Source organism: Mastomys coucha, unplaced genomic scaffold (assembly GCF_008632895.1).
Source record: "Mastomys coucha isolate ucsf_1 unplaced genomic scaffold, UCSF_Mcou_1 pScaffold22, whole genome shotgun sequence".
Lineage (NCBI taxonomy): Eukaryota > Metazoa > Chordata > Mammalia > Rodentia > Muridae > Mastomys > Mastomys coucha.
Window position 1 is genome coordinate 55,943,150 of NW_022196905.1, and position 26,405 is coordinate 55,969,554.

A 26,405-nucleotide genomic window follows, 5' to 3' on the forward strand; every position below is an offset into this window, starting at 1 on the left:
ACAATATGAACTAACTAGTACCCTCAGAGCTCCCAGGGTCTCAACCACCAACCAAGGAGTACACATGGTGGGACGAATGGCTCCAGCAGCATATGTATAGCAGGGGATGGTCAAGTTGGTCATCAATGGGAGGAGAGGACCTTGGCCCTGTGAAGGTCCTATGCCCCAGTGTAGGGGAATGCCAGGGCCAGTAAGTGGGAGAGGGTGGGGTGGCGAGCAGAGGGAAGGGGGGAGGGAACAGGGGTTTGTTCTTGTTGTTGCTTTTTGTTTTTGGAGGGGAAACTGAGAAATATGACATGTAAATAAAGAAAATATCTAGTAAAAGAAAAAAAAAGAAAAAAATTTTTTTTCCAAGAACCTGAACTGCTAAAGGAATCTTAACTAAGTAAATTAGAAGATTCTGAGATGGGAGAAATTTTATCATGGTCACAAGCACCTTAGCATTGCTTACAGTTTTCAGATGAAGTTATTTTATGTAATTATATTAAGATTAAAAACAAAAGTGTCACTAGCACAGGTGGGTAGCACTAGATGCACTCAGTGGGTTGTAAATTGAAACTTAATTGGAAGGAAAATACGTTGGGAGACCAAGGAGAAGTTAGAGTGGAGAAGGAAGCTGCAGATATAATTTAAATATATTCTATACAATATGTAAAATTTTCAGAATAAATATAAATACTATTTTAAGAAGTACTTCATTAGACTGTTTCTGGATATTAAGAAAACAAGTTAGGAAAAAATATAAGCATATAGTATATTGTATATAATATATATTTTATACATGCACACACATATATGTATATACATATATGTGTGTGCATGTATGCATGTATGTATGCATTAAACCCTATCTGAAAAAAACAGAGTAATTGGGCTTTGCTGTTTTTGCAGAAACATTGGACTTACAACAGTTTTAGAGTTTTCTAGAACTGAGTTCCATGTTTTCTACACTGAAGTCAATTTCAGCAACATCTGTATTGCTTTCTGATCTACCCTCTGTCAGTCAGAGAATGAGTTCACTAACATCTCAGTAAATTGAAATATTATGTTTAATTATACAGAGAATGAGAAACCTTGGGACATTCAGTCCTTCCTAAGTGAGATGTCTTCAACAAATCCCTCCCCTTACAACTTGGGGGAACTCCAGATAGAGGAGGCAGAGAGAACTTAAGAAACAGAAGGGATAGAGGACACCAAGAAAAGAAGGCCTTGTAAATCTATGTGAGCATAGCTCATATGAGCTCACAGAGACTGAAGTAGCATGTACATTGATTGAATGGATCTTCACCAGGCCCACAGTGAATATAATATGGCTTCCAGTTTAGTGTTTTTATGGGACTCTTGAGTGTGTGAATAAGTTGATCTTTATTTCTACTGCCTTCTCTTGGTCTCTTTTCCTTCTGTTGGCTTGTCTTGGTCAACTTCAGTGTGATAGTTTGACTTATTGCACTTTATTTTATTGTATTTTTTTATATAAAGAAAAGAATGGAAACCTAGACATTAAGCTAAAAGTTAACAAGTGGACTTTTACTTACACCTTCTGGGAGAGTGAAAATCAGTTTTCTCCAATAGACCGGCACTGGGTATATCAACCACTCCAGAACAAGTCTCATGTTCAAGAATAGTTGACCAATATATAATTAGACTGCTCAGTTTGTCTGTGTGTGCATTTATTTGGTGTTTTGAGGATTTTCCCCCCAATTTTTCAATGTAGTTTAAAGGTTTCTTGTTCGAGGAGAGTTTTGTTGTATTGTGTTTTTGTTTCTTTTTTAAGAAAGAACTAAAAGTTGGGAGGGAGAAAGAAAGGATCTGAAGGGACTTGTGGGAGGGGAAATCTGGCATGTTGGTTTTAATAATGAAAAATATAATAATAAAAATAAAATGTTATATTATAGGGTTAAATATTCTGATATAAAGGTCAGTGACTTGGCTTTTAAGAAAATTGAATTTTTTTTAAAAGTCAAGTCATGAATTTTTATTTGCAGAATTATTCAATATTATAAGCATTTTTCCAAAGAAACATGGTAGCAACAGAATTGTACCTTCTCTTAACAATCAACCATGAAATTGTATTTGAATGTTAAATATTACTTATGTCTTTAGGAACCTACAGAAACATTGAAATACTTTCACACAGCAAGAAAGTACAAGGTTTATATGCAGATAATAATTCACACAAATAATCACTAGTGAAACAAAATAAAATCATTCATTTTCCCAATTTTAAAGTAAAATTATAGACAGTAAGAATATTTTATATTTTTTGGATAATTGATTAAAAATACATAGAGTTAAATTTGATATTGAGAAACTAATGGGTAAATTGTGTCAGAATGACATGATACAGAAGTAAGATCATCAGGTAAAATAAAGGATGATGAGTTGGTCCCATGAGATAGAGTCCATAAAAATTATATCTATAATTAAGATAAAAATATAAATAACCCAACCCCCCCAAAAATCCCAGACAGAATATATGTATATATATATATGTATATGTATGTAAATACACATATATATTTGATTAGCTTTAAATTTAGTTCTATATAGAAAAATATAATATCTCATGAAAACTTAAAATAATAAATTAAATCATCTGTTTAATATAAAGTTTTAAGATATAAACTCATGGTAACTCCTATTCTCAAAGTTTTTAAGCAAACAATTTTTGAACAAGCTAGTCAGTGAATAATGACTAGCCCTATGGTTCCCAGCACTGAAGAACAAGGCAGATAGATCCAAGACTCCGGAGACTATAACTTTTCTTGCTACCAGTTGGAGCCCCATAATTTAAGTCAGCTAGCAGGATGGATTAATGGATTAGGACAAAAGTTAGTGCCTGAAGCTAACTAATATGAGCAACTGGTTTCACAATGAATGTGAGACATGAGTCTCAAACACTGTAGCATAATCAGACTTTACCAGAGAATAATATTTTGATAGTGTTTCTCATCCTTGTGTATTTAAAGAAGTAAAGCTTAATATTCTGAAAAGAAACAAATTCCTTCCAATCTAGGCTTCTAGGTTACTTCACAAATGCCAAGACTCTTGACAAAAAGATGAGGAGGTACCTGTAATCTGGTACCATGGGCGAGCACAGGTTAACACTTAGACAGTGTTGTTTAATGAGGATAATCACATAAATACACACAGCATTTAAGAAGTTAATGGAAAGGTTTAAAAAATCATGGAAGGAAACACCTACAGAAAACTATCTGAGGTAAGTCATTTCCATCTATATCAAGATCCACATAGAAGACAGTACTGTAATGTCTTAATCTCCTATGGGAAAATAGCCATCAACAAAATTCAAATTCAAATCACTATAGAGCTATAAATTTCCTGGTATCTAAACCTAAATGTTTATCACCAACATGTCTTTATTAGTGGAAATTCTGAAAAAATGTAGATTAAGAAAACGAAAAGGTAATTTTTTCAGAATGTAGTTTGTAAATCTTCAAACATTTTTTTTTCTTTTTAAAAAAATGGAATAGAGCCCGGCAGTGGTGGCCCACACCTTTAATCCCAGCACTTGGGAGGCAGAAGCAGGTGGATTTCTGAGTTTGAGGCAAGCCTGGTCTACAGAGTGAGTTCCAGGACAGCCAGGGCTACACAGAGAAACCCTGTCCCGAAAAACAAACAAACAAACAAACAGGAATAGATTTGTTTTTCATCCAGTATATTGTGGTTATAGTTTAACCCCTTCATCCTCTACCAGATCCTCCCCACCTCCCCATTGACCTAAATCTACTCCTTTCTGGCTTGCTATTATTAGAAAACAAAGAGACATTTAGAATTGTAAAATAAGATAAAACAAAAATGAGCCAGAAGAGAACAGAATAAACAAACAAGAAAAAACAAGACCAAAGAGAAAGCACAAGAAACACACACACACACACACACACACACACACACACACACACACACACACACATGTAAACACACACACAATTTTATGAACAGAAACCCCATAAAAACAAAACTGAAAACCGTAACATATAAGTACATGATCTATAGGAAAAAGAAAAGCCTGGATAAAGAATTATGAGAAAAAAAAACAAATATAAACACACAAAGAAACAACAACAAAAAAACACAAAGCCCTCCAAAAAAAAAAAAAAAGATTGAGCTCGTTCTGTGTTGCCCATAACCTGCTGGACATTGGTCCTGACCTTCAGTGTGGCTTATGTACCCTGTGAGATTTATTTTTCCTTCACACGCAGTAATCAATTAAAGGTAACTTCTGGGTCAGGTATGGGTGCTGTGTCCACATCCTCTCTCAACATTCAGATTTGGCTTAGACCAATGCAGGTATTGTGCAGGTTGCCACAGCCTCTGTAACTTCATATGTGCATCAGTCCTGCTGTATCTACAAGGCCTTCTTTCCTTGTTACTCTGCATTCCCACAGGCTATTCCAATCTTTCACAGACTTCTCTAAGCCCGGACGGGAGGGATTTGATGAATAAACCCTATTTAGAAATGAGTGTTCCAAATTTCTCACTCTTTACACATTGTCATTTTGTGGTTCTCTATTTCTTCCCATCCACCAAAGAAGGGAGTTTCTGACACTGAGATACTGATCTGTGAGTACAGCAGACATTATATTGTTATGTTTCTTTATTAGAACATTAACATTTTTTCCCTTGGGTCACTGGTCTGTATAGTCTCAGGTTCTTGGACATCTGTACAGTGCCTGCATGAATTCCATCATATGGCAAGGGTCTTAAGTCCAATTCAATAGTGGCTAGTTATCCCTACAGCCTTTGTACCACTTATGCATCAGTCTATCTTGCAGGCAGGTTTCCATTTCAAATATCAGGTTTGTAGTTGGGTATGTGTTTATCATTTTCCTCCGATAGCATGCAGAATGCTCCTTAGGGCCATGAACAGTAGCAAATGGAGATGAAGTTTCTAGAGAGGCAGAAGGTTGGCTTCTCTGTGTTAAATGGGGTGGGTAGATGTTATCTTCAGCCTTACTATCAATTTGTGGAGAGCAAACAATAGCTTTAGCAATAACCTGGATTGCTGGGGGTTTCCATGAAGTAAGTCCCATTTGCCAACAACTCAACAATATATAATCCATTTTCTGGCAGGGGAATTTTATTTGGTGGTGAAAGATGTTTCATTGGGGCTTTATCTCCTTAATTATTTGGTGATTCTGTTTAGATTCTTTTCTTTTATTCACACATACACTCACATACACACACATTGCTTCTACTGTATTCATTTTTTATTTTCTATAAAACTTCAGTGGCCTTAATTTTAGCTATGCATTTTTGCAAAATCTGCTTTAATAAGGGTTCTTTAATTCTTCAGCCTCCCTTCTAGTTCACTGATTTAAGGTAGGGGAGAAAAATGATTATTAGGACATGGGGAGATGTGAACCTGTTTAGAAGTAGTTCTTTGGGGAGATGCAAATCTTCATTGCCAAGGTATCAGTTGTCCAGTCAAAAGCCCTAAACATGAATCAGTAGTGCCAGTCAAGTCCAGTTGGCAAACACCAAAGATGAATCATTAGCAGTGGCTCAATCGAGAAGAAACTGCCAGGCTCTGCCTAATTGGCACAAGTCTGAGGAAGTGGCAAGAAGCAGCTGGAATACCACAAGAAATTCTTTGTTGCATTTCCCTCTACAAAGTAACTTCAAGAGAAGATCAGGGAAGACCTGTGAAACGTTGCAAGGCAAACCAATGCAAGAGCATCTTCTCACTATCTGTGAGGTTATATTTATATTCTTTTTATTTTATTATTATTATTTTTTCTTTTTATTAGATACTTTATTTACATGTCATATGATTTCTCCTTTCCCAGTTCCCCTCCAACAAACAAACAAACAAAAACATCAAGAACAAACCCCTGTTGCCTCCCCCCTCCCCATGCTTGCCATCCCACCCTCTCCCACTTATTGGCCCTGGTATTCCCCTACACTGGAGCACAGAACCTTCACAGAGCCAAGGGCCTCTCCTCCCGTTGATGACTGACTTGGGCATCCTCTACTATACACATGCTGCCAGAACAATCAGTCCCACCATGTATAGTCCTTGGTTGGTGGTTGAGTCCCTGGGAGCGCTGAGGGTACTAGTTAGTTCATATTGTTGTTTGTCCTAAGGGGCTGTTAATTTTAACTTTTGTTGTATTATGATAAGAAAAATTACATGATTTCAATTCATCTGAATTTGTTAACATTTAAAAACATATTTTAAGTAAATAGAATTGCACCACATTCTTGTTTCCCTTTTGTACTCCAACGCCTCCCAGAGACCCCCCTTCAATACCTACAATATCTTTTTTTGTCATATTCTTTAAAATTTATAAAATATTCTAACAATAAAAATGAGCATTATAAAAGTTGTTTGATATAAAACAACAATCAATTTAACAGTCTTATGTAGGTGCTCGTCTATAGCAATACTGAAAATACATACATTTTTCTCAATACAAATTTTAAATAACTCCAAACATATTAACTGTATATTTCAAAATAATACATCACTACTAGTATTTTCTTTTTTTTTCCAAACATATTAACTGTATATTTCAAAATAATACATCACTACTAGTATTTTTTTTTTTTTTTTTTTTTTTTTTTTTTTTTTTTTTTTTTTTTTTTTTTTTTTTTTTTTTTTGGTTTTTCGAGACAGGGTTTCTCTGTGTAGCCCTGGCTGTCCTGGAACTCACTCTGTAGACCAGGCTGGCCTCGAACTCAGAAATCCACCTGCCTCTGCCTCCCAAGTGCTGGGATTAAAGGCGTGCGCCACCACCGCCCGGCTTAGTATTTTCTTAAATCAACATAAATATATAAAGTCTTTTTTGTGTTTGTTTGTTTTGTATTTAGTAGAACTTAAAATCTTGGCTCTTAATTTATATTCTTTTTAAACATCACATGTTCTCTTAAGCATCCACTCCAGCAATATGACCTTTCTCAAGACAGCTTCAGAAATATACCACATATCTGTTCTCAGCAAAACATCACTTCATAAGACACCAGAAAAATATCACATGACACAATGGAGTCTCCAAAGAAACCAGAAATTTCCACTTCAAACTCTCCTCTGTTTCCTCCTTCATGCTGGTCTTCCCTCTCCTTCCCATTTGGTTGCATTATTCCTGCTCTTCCCTCCATCTATCCATCCAGCTGTACTACCTATTCTATTTCTCCTTCCAAGGGATTTCTCCACTCTCCAGTTCCTTAACCACACCTAGCCTTTATGGTTACACAGATTGATTGTGGTCTGCTTATTGAAGAGTTAACTATATCCATATACAAGCAAATGCATATCTGTATTATCTTCTTCAGGATTATTTTTTCTAACTCCATCCATTTGAATTTCATCCTGTGAATTTTATGATTTTAGTTTTGTTTGTTTGTTTTAAAAAACAGAGGAATAGCCATTGTAAAAATGTACAGTTTCTTTATCCATTGATAGATAAGTAGGTTCTTTCCCATTTCTGACTATTGTGAATGAAGTAGCAATGAACATGGTTTAACCCGTCCGTATCTATGTAATAGGATGAATTGTCTTTAGGTATATACTTGATAGGGGGTCTAACTGAATCTGAAGCCAGCTCTATTTGCAATTACATTACTACTGCCCACCAATTTTCTCAGTGGATGCAGAGGTTTGCATTCCCAGAAGGAATGGATTAATGTCCCATTTACCCTACATCCTTGCCAGCAAGAACTGTCATATTTTTACATTTTTTTACACTCTATATTTTATTTGCCTCCCTCTGCCTTGTCCAATCTCCAAATGTTTCACATCCCATACCTCCTCCCCATCCTCCTGTCTCCACCTGAATGTCCCCATCCCCCAACCTCCAACCCACCTGACCTCTAAACTCCCGAGGGTCTCCAGTCTCTTGAGAGTTAGGTGTATCACCTGTGAATGAACACAGAATTGGAAGTCCTCTACTGTATGTGTGTTGGGGGCCTCATATCAACTGGTGTATGCTGTCTGGGTGGTGATCCAGCTTCTTTCAGCCTTCCCTAATTCAACAACAGGGGATAGCTGCTTCTGTCCATTGGTTCGGTGTAAATATCTGCATCTGACTCTTTCAGCTGTTTGGTGGGTGTTTCAGGGGGCAGTCATGCTAGGTCCATTTTGTGAGCACTCTATAACATCAGAAATAGTGTCAGGCCTTGTGATCTTCCCTTGAGTTGGATCCCACTTTGGGCCTTTCCCTGGACCTTCTTTTCCTCAGGGTCCTCTCCATCTCCATCCCCGTAATTTTTTCACACAGGAACACTTATGGGTCAGAGTTGTGACTGTAGGATTGCCCTCCCTCCATCATGATGCCCTCCCTGTCTTTCTGCTGGAGGTGGGCTCTGTAAGTTCCCTCTTCCTACCATCGGGCATTCCATCTAAGGTCCCTCACTTTGAGTTCTGAGAGTCTCTCACCTCCCAGGTCTCTGGTGCATTCTGGAGGGTCACCTCAACCACCTATCTCATGAGGTTGTCTGTTTCCATTCTTTCTGCTGGCTCAGGGCTTCAGTCCTTTTCCCTCACCCAATAACAGATCAACTTTCTCTCTCCCCTTCCCCAACTGCTCCCCTGTCCACTTTCCCTCCCAGGTCTCTCCCTCCCTCCCTCGCTCCCTCCCTCCCTCCCTCCCTACTTGTGATTGCTTTCTTCTCCCTCCCAAGTGGGACTTAGACATCCTCACTTGGGTCCTTCAGCTTGTTGACCTTTTGGAGTTCTGTGGACTGTATGGGTATTCTGTTTTTGTTTGTTTGTTTGTTTTGTTTTTGGGGGGGTTTTGGATAACATTCATCCACTTATTAGCATGTCCTTTTGGGTCTGAGTTACCTCACTCAGAATGATATTTTCTAGTTCCATCCATTTGCCTGTAAAACTCAGGATGACCTCTTTCTTAATAGCTGAGGAGTACTCCATTGTGTAAACAAACCACAATTTCTGTATCCATTCTTCTGTAGTGGAACATCTAGGTTGTTTCCAGCTTCTGGCTATCACAAATAAGGCTGCTATGAATATAGTGGAACAGGTGCCCCTGTGACCTGGTGGGACATCTTTTGGCTATATTCCTAAGACTGGTAATGCTGGGCCACTATGAACATAGTGGAACATGTGCCCTTGTGGTATATTAAGGTGTATTTTGGGTATATGCCCAAGAGTGGTATAGCTGAGTCTTCAGGTAGATCTATTTTCAATTTTCTAAGTAACCTTCAGATTGATTTCCAGAGTGGTTGACGAGTTTGCAACCTACCAACAATACCATTTTCTACTCAAGACCAGTATTTATATAACTGAGAGCATGAACTTCCTCTAAAATCAATGACTTTTATCATTCTTATGGGCTCCCATTCTTTTACTCCTTAAGACTTTCCAAGATACCTTGCTCCCAAGAAACATCTTTTGTTCCATTTCTCTTACTCATTATAATCATGGCCACTTCAGAGTCACTTAACCTAAGTTATTGTATCAGTAATGACTCTTGCCCTTGGATCTGTTGTTGCTTCTTTAGGGAAATATTTACCAAACAAAATTAAGGAGATTTGGGTATAGACTCTGAATAGTAGCTATAACTAAATTATTTACATATACACTAACATATGATCCATTGCAGTTTTTAATAAATAGAGTAATTATTTTTTTCTTATTGTCAAAACCATAATCAGATTAATGCCTCAGAAATAATGAAATTCATTTTACAATGTCAAACCTTGGTAAAGAAATGAAGAAGCAGTCATAAAATAAGCATAGGCTTAAAAAGAATAACCCCAGCTAAGCAGAAGTGAGGATTCGAGGTACTTCCACATTGGTAGTACATTGTTTTCATTTCTAAACTTAATTGCTCAATATCTACTTTTGAAGTATACCTTAAAAAAGAAAAAGAAAAAAGGAAAAAAAGAAAAGAAACATCATTCTGAACTCTGTTGACCTTGTGTTCCCTAGAGAGCTTGAGTGTAGGTTCTTCCTGGCCTTGAGGCCGCTCCATGTGGTACTTCCTTTCATTGTGAGCGCACAACCTTTCTTCCTAAGCTGTCAGGAAATTCTATGCTGATTATAGAGTCATCAGAGCATCTATATCACAGCAACAACAGGATATCAGCTCATGGGAGCCTCTTTTAATATCTTTATTTAAAAATCCTTGTGTGTGCTTGTGCATAAACATATAAATGTGCATCAAAACACAGAAAGTGAAATACATGAAATAAACTTTTGTGGGCATTTCTCCCATCATTTTATTTCTTCGTGCTGAAAGTTTTAAAGCAAATAAAATATGTCATATAATTTTATCTACAAATAAATACTTCCAAAAACATTTCTAAATGTTGAGGACAAAAACTGGCTACAATACCATTACTGTTCCCTAATGAGCACCAGCTAGCTTATGTTTTATGCTCAATGACTGACTCCTTTTTCTTTATCTTTTGACTTGTAAAAGACAGATCCTAATCATTTTGCTTCTGCCACTGTCTTTGAATCCAAACCAAACTACCCACTCCAGGAGGAAATGAACAATTTTACTTTTTTATTTTTTTTAATTGAAAATAGACTGTTCTCTCATACAATACATCCTGATTACAGTTTCCCCTCCCTCCACTCTTCCCAGCTCCCTCCTACCTGGCCTCTCCCCCAAATCTACCTCTCTTCCATTTCCCTTCAGAAAAGAGCAGGCATCCAAGAGACAACAGCCAAACAAGGCAAAACAAGATACAATAAGATAAGGCAGAGGCCCACATCCGGAATCTGTGTGAGACAACCCAACAGGAGAAAAAGAGTCTCAAGTGCAGGCACAAAGCATCAGGTGCACACCCATTCCCACTGTTATGAGTTCCATAAAACACCAACCCAGCAACCATAACATATATACAGAGTTTTAATCTGTCCTCGAGCTTACTGTGGAGGTAGGATGAATCATTGCTTCCCAGTTGGAACTCAAGAAAAGAGTTATTTAGATAGTGTACCTCAGTAACACAATGTTTCAGAAGGCAAGGGAGCTAGGAAAGCATTCTTCTTTTATCTTTATCATCTCTACCTGTGCCTGGAATAAGCCAGGTCTTTGTATACTTTCTTCTGGCCACTTCTACCACAATGACAAGTTGTCACTCAAATCCCTTCTTCCCTTGGGGTATCGGATAAATCTAGAGCCAGCTGGAATGCTTTGTCGGATGCTTTTGTTGAAACTCAGCTTTGGAATAGAGTCTTAGATGATAGTTAATCTGTTCACCTGAAGATTTTCAGCTCATACAACAGAAACAACCTTCCATATTCTTGTTGGTTTTTAAGGCTTTGTTGCTTATGTTATGCTGGTAGCATTTTCTGTTTAATTAAGATAGTGACAAAGTCCATACATCTACTGAGCAGACAGTGTAGTCATCCCTTTAACAGGCTAGATCTGACTTACTCTGATTTAGAAAAGTTGAGTTCTCTTGATGCCTGATCACTCCCATGCCATTAAAGTTTTCTTTAAAGCTTAAAAGACACAAACACTGTCAATACATGTTTACACTGAATGGTGTCATTCCTGAAAATAAAAAGGATGTTTATATTACCCAATACTTGACCTCAACCTCTGGAGTTACTGGTAGTGTTTTTACTTAGTTCTCAAGTTAATATATAAATTATCTTTAAATAAAAAATATGAAAATTCACATAGTGAGTAGCTGTTCTCCTTTTAGCTCCTTTCTCTGATCTTGTGGCTGGTGTGAATGTCTCCAACACATGCAAAACTCTCTTTGTAGCTGAGAATTGCTCTCAGGTTCAGAAATCTTGGCTAGCAACAGAATTTAGCAATGCTGTTTTGTTTTAATTGCACTTATTTTTAGATAGAGTTTCTTTTTGTTTATATAAGTGAACTTCCTTTTAAATAGGCAAGAAATAGTAATTAAAAGCCATAATTAATTGGTGGTAATATTTTGAGCATTTTGTTGTACACTATGCATTGCTTTAAGGGAACATGATATAATTCAATGTCTCCTTTCAATATCACATGCAAACCGGTGTAATAATTCTTGCTTGCTAAATGAGAAAAGAGGGAATACTTCACTTAAGGTCATAAGTGGCTGAGTGCTAGCCAGGACTTTGGCTCCTTTGCTAATATTGCCTTAAAGTCCAGAGAAGCAAGGTTGGCATGTATGAATGGTAGATACAGTATAGGAGGTGCTAGAATAAGGCAGTTAGAGCACTGACTGCTCTCCCAAAGGTCCTGAGTTCTGTTCCCAGCAACCACCTGGTGGCCTACACCCTCTGTAATGGGATCCAATGCCCTCTTCTGGTGTGTCTGAATAGTTATATCAATTTTACATGTAAATTTTATCTTACAGTTATAAGTACGGGATCTGACTTTCTAGCATGATACTAGATTGAATGGTATGTTTATCATTTCAAATGTGTATTGTGGGCAAAATTGTTTTCTTTCTTTAAAAATGTTCTCTTCATTTGTAAAATAAATGTAATAATGAGGTCATGAGATACACACAAAACTATCTTGCTGCATAGTTTAAGGGATTTAACTTCTTAGAGTAACTCTTAGTACATAGTTACTAATCAAAAATATTGACTCATGTTATGATCAGGGAACATTATTATCTCCTAAGTTGGAGTTTTAAAGAGACCGGAGCTTTAAGTCTAGTTTTGCAATATTCTAGCCATGTTGCCTTGGTGAGTTTACACTTGTGAAATAGGCATGGCAATTAGTCAGACTACTGTCTTACCTTTGGAATGAAATAATGAGACAGTACGGATATAGGCTCTTATTTAACTGACAGTTATGTTGAGACTATAAATACAGTAGAATTTATGTTAGCATTATTTTTATAACAGACTAATATTTGATTAATATTCTTTGATTAATATTCTCCCTAACTTGCCTATAATGTAAAGCCATTAAGAAACCAATGTGGGCCATGTGTTATAAAATAAGATAGTTTATAACTATGCTACAATAAGTGCACTCAAATGCAAATGATACCTATTATTAAAGAATCTTCTATGCAAAATAAATATAGTAAACAGTTGTATCAGTTACTTTTCTATCACTGTGATAGAGCACTATAAGCAATTTAACTTATAAAGTAAAATGTTTATTGAGCTTGCAGTTTCAGAGGGTCACAGCTTATATGAGGGCAGAGAGAAGACATGAAGGCATACAGCTAAAGCACCAGCAGAGAGCTCAAATCACATTGTAGCTAACTGCTTGTCTCTAGTGATGTTTCCACTGACTAGCCTAGCATCTCTTAATCCTCCACAAAGAGCCACACAATGGAGACCAAGTGTTCAAGGATAGAAGCTTATGGAGACTATTCTCATTCAAACCCCTGCAATGGTAAATGACAAAACTGGATTATGGTGTTTTAATTGATATATATAGGGGCTGGCGAGATGGCTCAGCGGGTAAGAGCACTGACTGCTCTTCAGAGGGTCCTGAGTTCAGATCCCAGCAACCACATGGTGGTTCACAACCACCCGTAATGAGATCCGACTCCCTCTTCTGGTGCGTCTGAAGACAGGTGCAGTGAATTACGCTGGAGCGAGCAGGGCTGGCAGAGGTCCTGAGTTCAGTTCCCAGCAGCCACACACATGATGGCTCATGGCCATCTGTGCAGCTACAGTGTACTCATACACATAAAATAAATAAAATCTTTTAAAAAATTGATATATATATATATATATATATATCAAACCTATGTTAAAGATATCCTGACAAAGACCAATTAAGACCAATTAAATACATTTTTTGGTCTATTGCTAATCATATCGTATTAACTTACATGTATTTTAATAGCAAAATTAATAGTGTGGTCACCAATAATGTCTGTGGCAAGGTGAAGTGTGAGGAGTGTTGGGTAGAACTAGATGAAGGGACTGTTACCACAAGATATTGTAATAAGTACCTCCAAAATATATCTTTATGATTAAATGCCCCAAGATACATGTTAAAAATATTATGACTATTTTACTTTTGAGTAATAAAAAAGTGCTATTAACTCATTATTGTATATGGCATAAATGCTTAAGGATACTCAAAAGAGGAGAGAATCTCAGCATGACATTCTAACAAAGACATACTCATCTCTAGAGACTCCTATACTGTGGTGCAGTAGAAACTAAATGAGACAAATTTAGCATTCATTAGTTGTACATTTACCAAATTCCATCAATATTGCCATAGATGCCTTTGAAATTAATTTACCAACCAAGGTATAATTTAACATAGATTATTTCTCTAGGACTCAAAGATCTATTTTTATTTTATTGTTTCTATGTAACTATTTAAAATGTGTACAGAAAATGGTTTAGCTTCCTTGAATTCTTTTTTTTGGTAGATGCTGGACTTAATTCACCCTTATCATCTCTGCTGTGTTCTCGACTGTGATCAATGTTCAATGATTTAAGCTGGGAGGGTGGAAGGATAACATGATGTCACCATAGTGAGCTCTTGCTTTCTCTGCATGGCTTTTCCCTTTGATCTTACCCATGTGTTTTTCTACTGATATTGGCTTGGCTAGTGAATGTGCCATTATAAGCTCCTCTATTGCACATTACAATAGGTATAGATCCTGGCTGACATTGAAATGCTGAGGTTTTTTTTTTTCTTCTCAGACCAAAGCACTTTCATAAATTAGATGTTCTGCAATACCTCATGGTTGATCTGAGACACAGTGTAGGGTACACTGTGCAACAGTGACATTGACTGAAATGGTATTTCTCTCTACCCAAGCCTCTGCTTGCATTATAATTAGAGATGGAATTTTGAACACTCATCTCTGTATTAGAATGTTAGTGCTGTAGAAACCCATTATACATGCAAAGATGACAGCCATTTCTCCAAAACTGGGATTTCTACTGAGTATACATTATGTGCCAAGAGCGGCCCTGAACCATGTCACTTAAAATTCATTATAATTTCTCTCTGTCTTCATCTCATTGCTGTAAAAGAGTAACAATTAGGAGGAATTATTTCTAGAATCTATAAAACAGTAGGATTACTATTATCTATTTATTTATCCACCATCTATCTATCTATCTATCTATCTATCTATCTATCTATCTATCTCTCTCTATCATCTATTTATAAATATATCCTTATATTGCAATAAGTAAAAGAGTTTGTGATTGCCAACATACAAAGATAGTTAGCATAAACAGAAAAGTCAAGATGGATCAGGGGTCAATCTAGCACAGTGAAAAGACCTACAAAGGGGAAAATTGTAGGTGCTAAGGGACACAATGCTGGAGAGTGTAATAGGTGCCTCTATGTTGCCTCTGTGCTAGATTGTTGAACATTGCAAAGAAAAGCAACTCAATTCACAGATTAACTTCTTTAGTAACTTTAAGAATTCAGTAAGATGATTATACTTATGCAGGATGGAAAGAATAGTCAGTAGTGGTTGGAATCCTCACAATAGAAACTTTCAAACTCAGTATTCAATTCCCTCAAGCCTAAGTGGCTGATTCTGGTTTTAGTTTTTTTAAAAACTTCTTTTTATGAGAAGAGGGTTTATAAACAGCAGTATAAACATGTCACACCTGTACATATCCAAATTACTTATATTTTATGTTTATGTAATTAAGAGGATTATAGTGAGGTAAACGCTCCTATATAACTCTTGCTATTCTCTTTTGTGAGAGAATAGAGTAGTGAAGAAAAGGTTTGAAAACTTAGAGCTAGGTTTTGATTTATTCAGCAATTTACATGTGCCATGAAAGTTGAAAATGATGAAGTTTTTTTCACCATACCCAACGTGCTAGGTTAACCTACAGAAATGTTACTAATAACAATAATAAGCATTCCCTTAGCAGATGGTTAGGGTAACAGAATGGCACCATTTGAGTAGAAGTAAGAAGCAAACATAAAGTAGGGAAATAGAGCTGGCTTTGGCAAGAAGAAGCTGTAGGCCACCTTCTAAGGACATTAGAAAGAAATTTCTGATTGCATGAAACGTGCAGAGTCTATCTTGGCTTGGGGGCAATTCTGGACTCCAGAAAACTTCAAAGGCAATGCTCCAGGCAAAGTAGCATACAGCCAAGAACTATGTGCACCAGTAGAAACTCTGCAGGGAGTGGATGGGACAGTAAATAAAGGTAAGAGAGAACAAGGGAAGGAAGGTAGCATTAAAAATATCTTACAATTTCAGAACTGAAAAATTGATATATATGCAAGTTATATTATAAATACTGAGAAAATTTTATTTAGGAATATGTATGTATATAAATATATGAATGCAATAACTATTAATAAAAGGTCATAAATTTGGAGAAGAGTGGAAAGGAGTGTACAGAAGGGGTTGTTGGGTGGTAGTGAAGACAGAAATGTTACCATAATCTCAAAAATGAAAAGAAAATTAGAAGATAGTCCTTCATGAGGAGGCTGTGTGACATATATATGTAAAAAAAACCCTCTGAATTTAAGCATTAGAAATGTTGTAATGCATCAATGTGATATGAGAAATCTCTAAACAAAAAAGAATTGGGAGCAGAAACAAATTACTGATATATAATAAAAGTAATTTGATTCCAACATTTTGACATAGCCTCATTCATGAAATACCCTTTGAAGGGGAGTCAGATTCTATTATATTATGGACATGACATGATGGCTCAGAGTTTATGAACATTTGCTGCTTAATCAAAAGGAACAGAGTTTAGATCCCAGCACCTACATAGTTTGTTTCACAGACACATGTAATATAACTCTATGGCATCTGACACCAAAGCCTCAAAGAACACTTGAACATGTCTGTGTGCATATATTCCCACCAGCACACACAACTCTAGCATACATATAAGTTAAATTAAAGAGATAAGTAAACTGACATTTATATTTCAGTTTTTTATAATCTATCACATAGTTGATACATCCAAATTTATTTTTGTTGAAGTACAGTACACTTGAATATATTCTCCTTTCTTAATTTGCTCCTATTGAAACTTCTTAATGGAAGTTTTATATTCTTCCATAGAACATCTATGAAAACCATGCCTTCAAAATAAATTTTCAGATTCAGCAAACATGTTGTATTAAGTACCTAGGATGTGCCAGAGTAACACTTAATATTTTATCATTTTTGTATCATTGCTATAAGGTAGTGTTTTTGTTTGTTTGTGTTTTAACTTGGAGTGTTGCAGTGTAACTCTACCTTGGTGTTAGAACACAAAGAAAAAGTAAAGGAAAACTTTGTAGATTTGTAGGAAATTGGAAAGTTAATACAGATATGCCTTCTTCGACTTTCCTCAAGAGTCATATGAGACATGACTACACTCTACTGTTAAAGCCAGGAAGGTGACATCATCCATGTTTATGTGTATCTCTGTGCAATTTAGTAGCTTGATTAATTACATACCTATCATACCATCAAGGTACAGGACTGGTTCATTACAGCAAAGACCACTTTGTATTAATATCTCCTTGATACTTACCTACCAGCAATCACTAATAATATTTTACATTTTGAAAATAAAATTCTGTCATTTCAAGAATGTGTCCTAAGAGAAACCCTAATATGCAGTTAGCATAAAACCCTAATAACTTTTATTTAGAATCTGTTGAATGTTTTAATTTTATCCCTTTTTAATCCTTCAATTATTTTTCATTTATCTTTTAGTAAGCACTTTTTCATAAATTCAATCTGATTTCACTTGTTTTAAGAACATCTTGGTCAGTTATAGTTTATGCCACTACAAATGAAATTGCAATGAACTTCTGTGATCAAGATATAAGTTATAGTCACAGAGACTGGGGTGACACAACCTCCATAGGAACCCTTTGTCTCATCCTATAAATAGATGTTCAAACATGGATAGTTTTGCTTTGTGTCCTGTGCCATTTTTTTACTCTTCCAAATTAACTGTGTACAAACTGTTCTTCAGGTAGTTTCATAAAGTAATGACTAACTACATGATTAATTCTGGGAAAATATTAGTTTTAAACATACATACATAACAACTTAACTGGTTTTGTGTACCCTTTATATGCACAATTAATTAATTAATTAATTAATTAATTAATTCATTCATTCATTTACCAAAACCAAGATTAGATTCCCTACTAGGTATCAAGTCATGAGTTGAATGTTATGGTCTAGAACCTAGCCCATGTAGATTCTATGAATATTCATGGGAACTTTAATTTTAATGATCTTCAAGTCATGAGTTGAATGTTATGGTCTAGAACCTAGCCCATGTAGATTCTATGAATATTAATGTGAACTTTAATTTTAATGATCTTCAATTTTAAATTTGTTTGGAGTTCATGTGCTTTCTATGAAAATAGTTAAATGTGTATTTCTAAGTGTGAATTTCCTGAAACATTTGGGTAGCTGTAATTTGCCCTACCACAGGAAAACAACTGCTGAACATTCACCTACACACAAAGTCTTAGTTTGCAAGGTATGCAAATGGAATCTTGTAAACATGGTGAGTTTTGGGTGGAGACTGTATCTTGTTCATCTGCAGGTAATTTTCTTACCCTATTCTGCTTCTCTGTCTCTGAACAGCATGAAAAAGTAATCAACCGTCCACAGAGCACCAAAAGAGTTTCTACAGACCCTCTCGGTAAGGACTCTTGGCTCTGTCCTTGTCATACTGCTCTTTATTGTTTTTTAGTTTACATATGTCTGGGTTCTTTTATATAAAAGAAATTAGAGAATGACACTGTCATTGCTTGAAAGTGCAATGCACTTCTTTGGGAATTGATGCATGTATAACCCAAAATAGCATTTGCAAGTGTATATATATTTAAACACATTGAAACTCATAGAAATGTGAGCTTTAAAAAGTATTTTGCTCAGATGGCAAGAAAATTTTCAAGTTGGTAAATACACTATAGCTTTGCACTATTGCAAAACTGTTCAACTCCAACTTTGACTTTCAGTTGGCAGTATCTAGTGCCATTAGTGAAGGCCAAATTTAGATGTCTGAAGATGTGAAATTGAGGTATGTATTCATTTGAAACAAAGCAGTAGGTTCCATTGTGTAATGCTGGGCACTTTGGACTCTGAAAACAGAGGAAAAATATTTGGATGGGGTTATTCATAATTAGTTAGGTTGCAAATAAACAAATATGTAGCTACTTAACAAAGATGCAAATTTCCATATAGGATTTGACATTTTTAGTGTTTTAGCTTTTAAATGTGTTATTTGATAATGTTAAATCTACTAATCCTATGACATATACTCTTCAAAAATATCAGGTCATTCTCTACACTTTATTGGGTCCACTAGGAATGGAACATAGTTCTGATTAGCAGTCCTTATAGGTTATTGCAGAAAACGCAGCCACTTCTGAACTGCATTTGGTAGAGATTAGAAGTAAATTTCACTATTATATACTTTATCAAGAAGGTTCTTTTTAAAAAGAGAGCAAGTGTAGTTCACACAAGTAAAGTAGGTAAAATCTCAGAAAATTAACTTTTAAAGAATTTGATGTTCAAATAAAAACATAACAGCTGCTATTGTCAAAGACCATCAGATTGTCCACTCCTCCTCCTCTATGTGTATTAGAAAGTTCCAGGTACCACCAAAGTGTCCCATGGAAGCATGATCATAGGTGAGATTAGACCTGACTTATTAATCTGTTCCATGATCAGCAAGGCTAAGTCTGAAAGATTGATGGATACATTCCAAAGATCTGAGTGGGATCACAACAGGGATCTCTAGGCTTCTATGCACAGGATTAATACAAACAAAGCATTTTTCATTTTTATTATTAAGCAAACAAAACATGAGGTGATGTTTACAGGTAGCTTAAGTAAATACAAGTACAGTGAGGGAATACCTTATATCTTATAAGTGGTATGTCTTATCTTCTTTGGTCATGTAAAAAGAAGCAAGAATATTCTTCCCAGGCCTTTACTATCTCATAGAGATTCATATGGACACACCAGTGTATTCCCTCCATGTTCTTACTTTCAAGTGCATTCACTCATCAGAGTTTATGAAATTCTTTCTAGAAGGCTAACTTCTGGGACTAACATTCTGTACTCTGCTCCAGTAAGTTTGCAGCATGTCTACACAGGCTCCTCTACTGAGTAACAATAAAAACAATTAAATGTTTAAAATGCTAAATTAGAAAGCCTAAATGAGAAAAGTGACCTTTGATACATTTATGAAAAGGAATTAATAAAATAAGATCAAACCCCAAACTTTTATTAGTTGTGTCAAATACAAAAATGATCCAAAATGGACAGCATGAACATAAATGAGAATCCTAATTTTGCCATTACTTCAGCAAGAAGATAGAGCATTGTAGTAGTCAGTCTTCTAACACTGTGAGAAAATAACTGAAGGAATCAATCTAAAAGTTCTGGAAGGAATCTGGAGAAGTGGTTCAGTGGTAAATAGCATTTGTTGCTCATGCAAAAGAGCTTGGTTTGGCTTCCAACACCCACACTGTTGTAACTCTAGTTACAGGGAATCTGATGTCTTCCTTTTACTTCTGTGGGCACTGTGTGTACACAGTACTTATACATACACACAGCCAGAACACCAGTACACATAAAACAAAACAAATACATGTAAAAATATTTAAAATAAGAAAACTTTATTTTGGCTCAATTTTGTCATGACTTTCTGGCAGGAGAGTATAACATGGTGGGAGGAATTGGCAAGGGAGTCCTGTTCAACTCATCTCTTCAGAAAAAGACAGAGGAAAAAAATGGGAAGACCTCAAAATTATAGTGCTCCATGAAGAAGAAAAACCCAATGACCTAACTTTTACTCACCCATCTCCACATCCTAAATGTTCTATCATCTCCAAATAGCACTATAGGACAAGAGATGTAGACATTTTGGGGACAATATTCAAGACTCAAAGTATAGCAAGCATGAATAATAGTGAGTCAAGAGCCTGGCAGTGGTGGTGCACGCCTTTAATCCCAGCACTTGGAGGCAGAGACAGGCAGATTTCTGGGTTTGAGGCCAGCCTGGTCTACAGAGTGAGTTCCAGGACAGCCAGGGCTATACAGAGAAACCCTCTCTTGAAAAACCAAAAAAAAAAAAAAAAAAAAAAGTGAGTCAACAAAGGTGGAAAATAGAAGGAAAGTTGAGGAAGTTAGACATAACATTTATGAAACAGGCTTTCAGAAATTTAAATAACAGCCAGTGTTTTAGCTTACTCAACCAAACTATCACATTAAAATACAAAGAGGCAAGCAAACAGATTGAAGACCAAGCTGCTGGAAAGAAGGAAAGGCCAATGGTGATGGTTTTAATTTTATAAATGTGATACCTCAGTAGTCTGTCCTATAGCTGTGTAGATAAATTAATCTAACAGAAAGAGATTTCAGATACTATAGCAGATCTGAGAAGAACAAAGCTAAGGATGGATGTGGTATGTGTTACATATAGAATGGAAGTAAGTGACCAAGAATATATAAATTCATTGGAGGGAGACAGAAAATAAATGGAAAAATTTGGGTTGACAAGATGATATAGCAGGTAAAAATAGCTTTCCATACAAACCCAAATACCTGAGTTCAGTCCCTGGGCCCGACAGTGGGAGAGGATGGGCTCCCATTCACATTACCTTCTGACCTAGAAATATACACTATGGCATATGTACAAATACATTCTAACCTATACATCACACACACACACACACACACACACACACACACACACAGATAGATAGATAGATAGAGAAAAAGGAAGAGAAAGAGAGAGATAAAACAAAAGTTATACTGTAAGAGTCCATAATTCTCCTAAGAATAATAACTTGGACTCAAATAGTATGTAAATGCAATGAGTGTTTATTCTGCAGAAGTCCAGCATTCTGGTGTCTCGCATTTATCAAGATAGAGAAACAAACAAGTGAGCTTCTAGGCTCGATTTAAAGCACATTAGGGGATTCTAGGGTAAGTGACCTTTATCTTACTCCATATCTAGGGACATTATAAAACCAGGGCATGGGTGCTGGAAACTCTTGCTGAGGAGAAAGTAGCGAAGGATGTCTGGAAACAACTGCTGACTGACTGTCCTTGCCTCAGGCTGGGTGGCAGAGCATCTTTTGAGAGCAGGACTTGCCTGGACTTCTGCAGTTCTTGTAAACAGAGATTTAGGCCTTGTCTATTGAACTGCCAGCTTGAAGCCTATCATGGAGTCAGCCTAGCCTTCTTAATATTTAGAAATGAATAGTTTCTCCAAAACTTTGAAGAAATCTGACACAGGAAGCCTCCACTAAGTCACACTGGGGAGATGAGTTCATGAAGGGAAAGAAAAAAGAAGAAAACCATGGAAACCATGAAATATGACTCCTACCAATAAAAAAAACAAAAACAAAAACAATGGCAGGATCTGTGTGTGTCAGTGAAGAACCAATAGCTGTGGGTAGTAACCAAAATGTCTCTAGGATGGTTTGAGTAATTGTTTACCTAGATTTTAAACAAAGCACCAAAGCAATGATGAAATAGTATATTTTTTAAGGAAAAGCAATATATATATATATATATATATATATATATATATATATATATATATATATATGAAGGAAGTGAGCACTACAGCTTGACATAGCATACTAATCAAGAAAGACCTGGGACAGATGTCAAAGGGACAATGCATTACAGTAAAGTGGGGATATAGTCCAACAAACTGAAGAGGAGGGACTAAAAGCAAGTGACTTCTAAATGAAAAGGAGGTGTCAAGAACTCACAAAACAGCTTTGGGTAAAGTAGGAAAGTAAACATTGACTGAGTGAAAGGGAATGGATGAAGTTGTGGGTTGAAGAAGAAAGGATTCTCTGGTCATTGGTGTGGGCCATTTTAAATTGAATTTAGAAAAAGAAGAGATTTCTATGTGGACTTGCCAGTACTTCAAATAGTATGAGTGACAGAAAGTAGCGTAGTTGGTTGCATTCAACACATTTTTCATGAATCCATGGAAAGCCCAGGGTTAAAATTGGAAAACTACAATCAATGAAGCTGAAAAGGAAACACATTTTATGTTGGTCCTAAGATCATCATGGATATAGAAAGATGAGCCTTTAATGCTGTACTGGTGCAGAGGCAGATAGAGCTCTGCAGGGATGTGTGACAATGGGGAATAGCTATTAGAGATGGGTCATTGTGCATACCACTGAGAGCCGAGGAATTGGAGCCATTGGAAGTTTAGGATGTAGAGGAAAATAGAGATGTTTAGGAGTTTAGGCCACGGAGGAGGAATCAGTCTGGTTGACTAAGGACAAGAGTTTTCAGGCTGTGGATGGATGTAGTTCAATGACAGAGTGGTGGTCTAAAATGTGGTAGAGTGACTGCTGACCCGGGGTCAGGCCCTGCTTTTCATCTTCAGCAATACGAAGAAAGAAAAACAAAACAAACAATAAAAAAAGGGAGGAAGGAAGGAAGGAGAGAAGAGGGAAGGAAGGGAGAGAGGAAAGGAAGGAGGGAAGATGGAAGGAAGGGAGAGAGGGAAGGAAGGAGGGAGAAAGAAAAGAATAGAACAGAAAATAAAATAATAGAAAAGAAAAGAAAAAAGAAAAAGAAATGTGACGAGTGCTTCGGACCTGTTTGAGAAACATGAGACAGGCCAATGAGATTGCGGATAGAGTGAAGATTCACCAGCAAGGCTGGTGATGAAGTTAACAAGGCTCCTGCTGATTTCAGGAGAAGGATAAAGGGCATGGAGAGAGGAAGAACTATGAAGTGCAAAGGATCTCAAAATGGATGCATTGCCTGATGCTAGGAGAACACTGGAAAAACAGCAAGGGTGTATCAGTCCCCGTTCCTAAGTAATCCTCATAAGAAGCTGGTATTTATGAAAGTTGTACATGTGGGAATGATCACAAAATGGGAAGAGTGACCTGTGATGACAGAGTATGGCAAAGGGACTTTATCAGAATGATGGTCTGAATCACACACCAAAACCAGGAACTGTAGGATAGTGGAATCAGGAATATAAGAGATGGCCAGGTAGGTTCCTAGGCCTGGTAAGGGCTCTGCTGAGCATACTGCATATAGTCAAGATCCTTGCAGATCTTACCGGTGCAGAGGTCAGTCAAAATGTTAGTGTAAAGGACCTTCCATGGAATGTACCCTGGGTACCTTGGTTTTTGTGAATATTTGTGTGGTCATAAACCTGTGAATATTTATTAGCTTATATATTTATTTATTGCATTAATGTTAATAAAGAGAAATATCTTTGTGTACCTACACAACATCCTGTAACACAATGCCATTCAAGAGTGGTCAGGACTCCAACATCAGCTCATCAAAAACACCAGGTACCCTTCCTACCCTAGTATCACATTGTGTGGATGGGGCATACAAATCGTTTTAAGAAGCCCACTAGTTCTTAAGGTCATTCACATCATTTAGTCTCTGTGGAAGCTGGTACCCTCAGATGATCTTTGGTCTTGGCAGAGTTTCAGCAGCCTATGGGGTAGTCTCATAGCTTTCTTTCTCAGAGGCTGAGCCTGAGAGCAGGTAGATTTTAAGTGAGCTGGTGAGGAGAGTCAGATCAGCATGTACCTAAGCAAGAGTCCTAACTTTGCTATAATTACCTAATCTTGCATGTGCCCTGACAGAGGCCCTTTGGGATAACTTGCTCCACTGGCTGGCTGAGGAACTCTCTGAAGAAGGCTCTGAGGTCCTAGCTGCATCCCTTCCACTGCGCCGCAGCACAGTTCAGCGCATCAAACTCAAGCATCCTGACGATCTAACAGAACAGATCCACGAACTCCTTTGCTTCTGGAAAAGGTCACTCCCGGCTTCCACTGACAAAATTCGTCTCCTGGCTCGCCATCTCCGCAAGATGGGCAGGGGTGACCTCGCAGAGGAGCTCAAATTCAAGTGGGAGCATAAGGTGTTCACAGAACCGCAGCCCTGGTTTGATGTGGCTGCTGAATAAAGGTCTGCTTATGCTTCTTTAACCCTAAAAAACGGGCTCATGGATTTTAAAGATTGAGTGTCACCGTTTCCCAGTTACTGAGTAAGATTGTTTGAAGGAAGTCTGTTTGATAGACTTGCTATTGGGAAATGAATGGAAACAAAGGAGGAGCTTGTAGCAGCAAGTTTAGCTACTCTGCTCTGGCTCTCAGCAAGTCATGATGCCAAGCCACCTGCCAGAGCCCTCTGGATTTGTGAATGAAACACAGAGAGAGAGAGAGAGAGAGAGAGAGAGAGAGAGAGAGAGAGAGGAGTCTGGGCAGTTCTAATCCTCTCCGCAGCTAGCACACATTTCCCTCCTGTATGGCTAGCACACATTTCCCTCCTGTATCCCTAGCACACACTTCCCTCCTGTAATCCTGACTTAATGCTCTCTAATTCTATATTTTATCTTTATTGTCTTGGCTCCTTCTGGGCGGCTCCCTAGTCTTTGCTGCCCAAGATGCTTCTGGGAATTCCTTCTCATCTACATTTTGGGTGATTTTTCCTTCTTCAGTTCTGAATCTGATCCGTTTCCCTCCGAATCATGGCGATTCTCCTCCCCTTCCTTCCAGTTCCTTGCCCATGCAAATCCAAAGGTCCTGCCTCAGTCTATCTGCCCAACCATTGTCAGTTGGCTCTTTATTGATCAATCAAAAACCAAACCAATTGGGGTCAAGGACCTTCAGCTTTTAGACATGCAGATTCCTGATTTGGGGGGGGGGGATTAATCCAAAGCATTAGAACCAATCACCAACAGAAGCTTAAGCAGACAATTAAGACACCCCTGGGTGTCAGGAACAACAACAACAACAACAACAACAACAAAACCCTGACTGATGTGTTTTCTGGGGCCAATAGCAGTGTGATTCAGCTAAGCTTAATGACATTTGCAATTGAATTTGCCCAGTTTACATTTCCATAGCTAAGATTGCTCTTTCTAAATGCAAACTGAAGATATAATATAGAGAATGACTTTTAAACAATTATTATATAAAATTAAACTAGTTGTTCCTGACTCCAAGCAACCATTTCCAGGTATATAGGTGACAGATGCCCACATGTGCCAATGTAAAGGGATCTATGAAAAGCAATAACAGGTCAATTTTAGAAAACTGAAACCCTTAGAATACATTAAAAGTATAAACATACTTCAGCCACTTACTGTTAAAAGGACACTGGAATTGATGACTTTTTATATTTATTATTAGGGAAATGAAGCAATACAGAAAAAATGAAGTTGTATAAAGTAATTCAAGGCCTCTTTCAATTACTTAAAAAAGGTGAGGTTTTTCTTAACTAAGGGAACTCTTACTGCTTAAGTGTCAGGGTGGGGGCAGGGAAGGGATGCAGAAAACTCCTGTCCCATTTGACAGCCTGAGATGTTCCCTTTGTTAGTGACCTGAACATAGGTCAAACTGGATTTCATGGCTTCAACATAGGGAAGAATTTCATGACTAGGCAGCACTAAACAGAGGTGGCATTTACTAAAGATATTTGAGGAGTAGGCATCAGCATGAGAATTAAGACAGAAGAGAAATGCCCAAAAGGAAAGCTACCTAGCTACATGGTAAGGGTTTCTC

At 37.1% G+C, this 26,405-nt stretch overlaps 1 protein-coding gene across 1 annotated transcript in view; it reads left to right on the top strand.

The window, feature by feature from the left end:
• Dthd1 (death domain containing 1) overlaps positions 1–24,837 on the top strand; it is a 71,189-nt gene extending 46,352 nt beyond the window's left edge. Inside the window, exons 9-10 of the mRNA XM_031341003.1 lie at positions 18,460–18,517; positions 24,483–24,837. Coding sequence (XP_031196863.1) covers positions 18,460–18,517; positions 24,483–24,805 — 381 coding nt within the window. The 3' untranslated portion in view covers positions 24,806–24,837. The remainder of the gene's footprint in view (positions 1–18,459; positions 18,518–24,482) is intronic.
• The last annotated feature ends 1,568 nt before the right edge of the window (positions 24,838–26,405 follow it).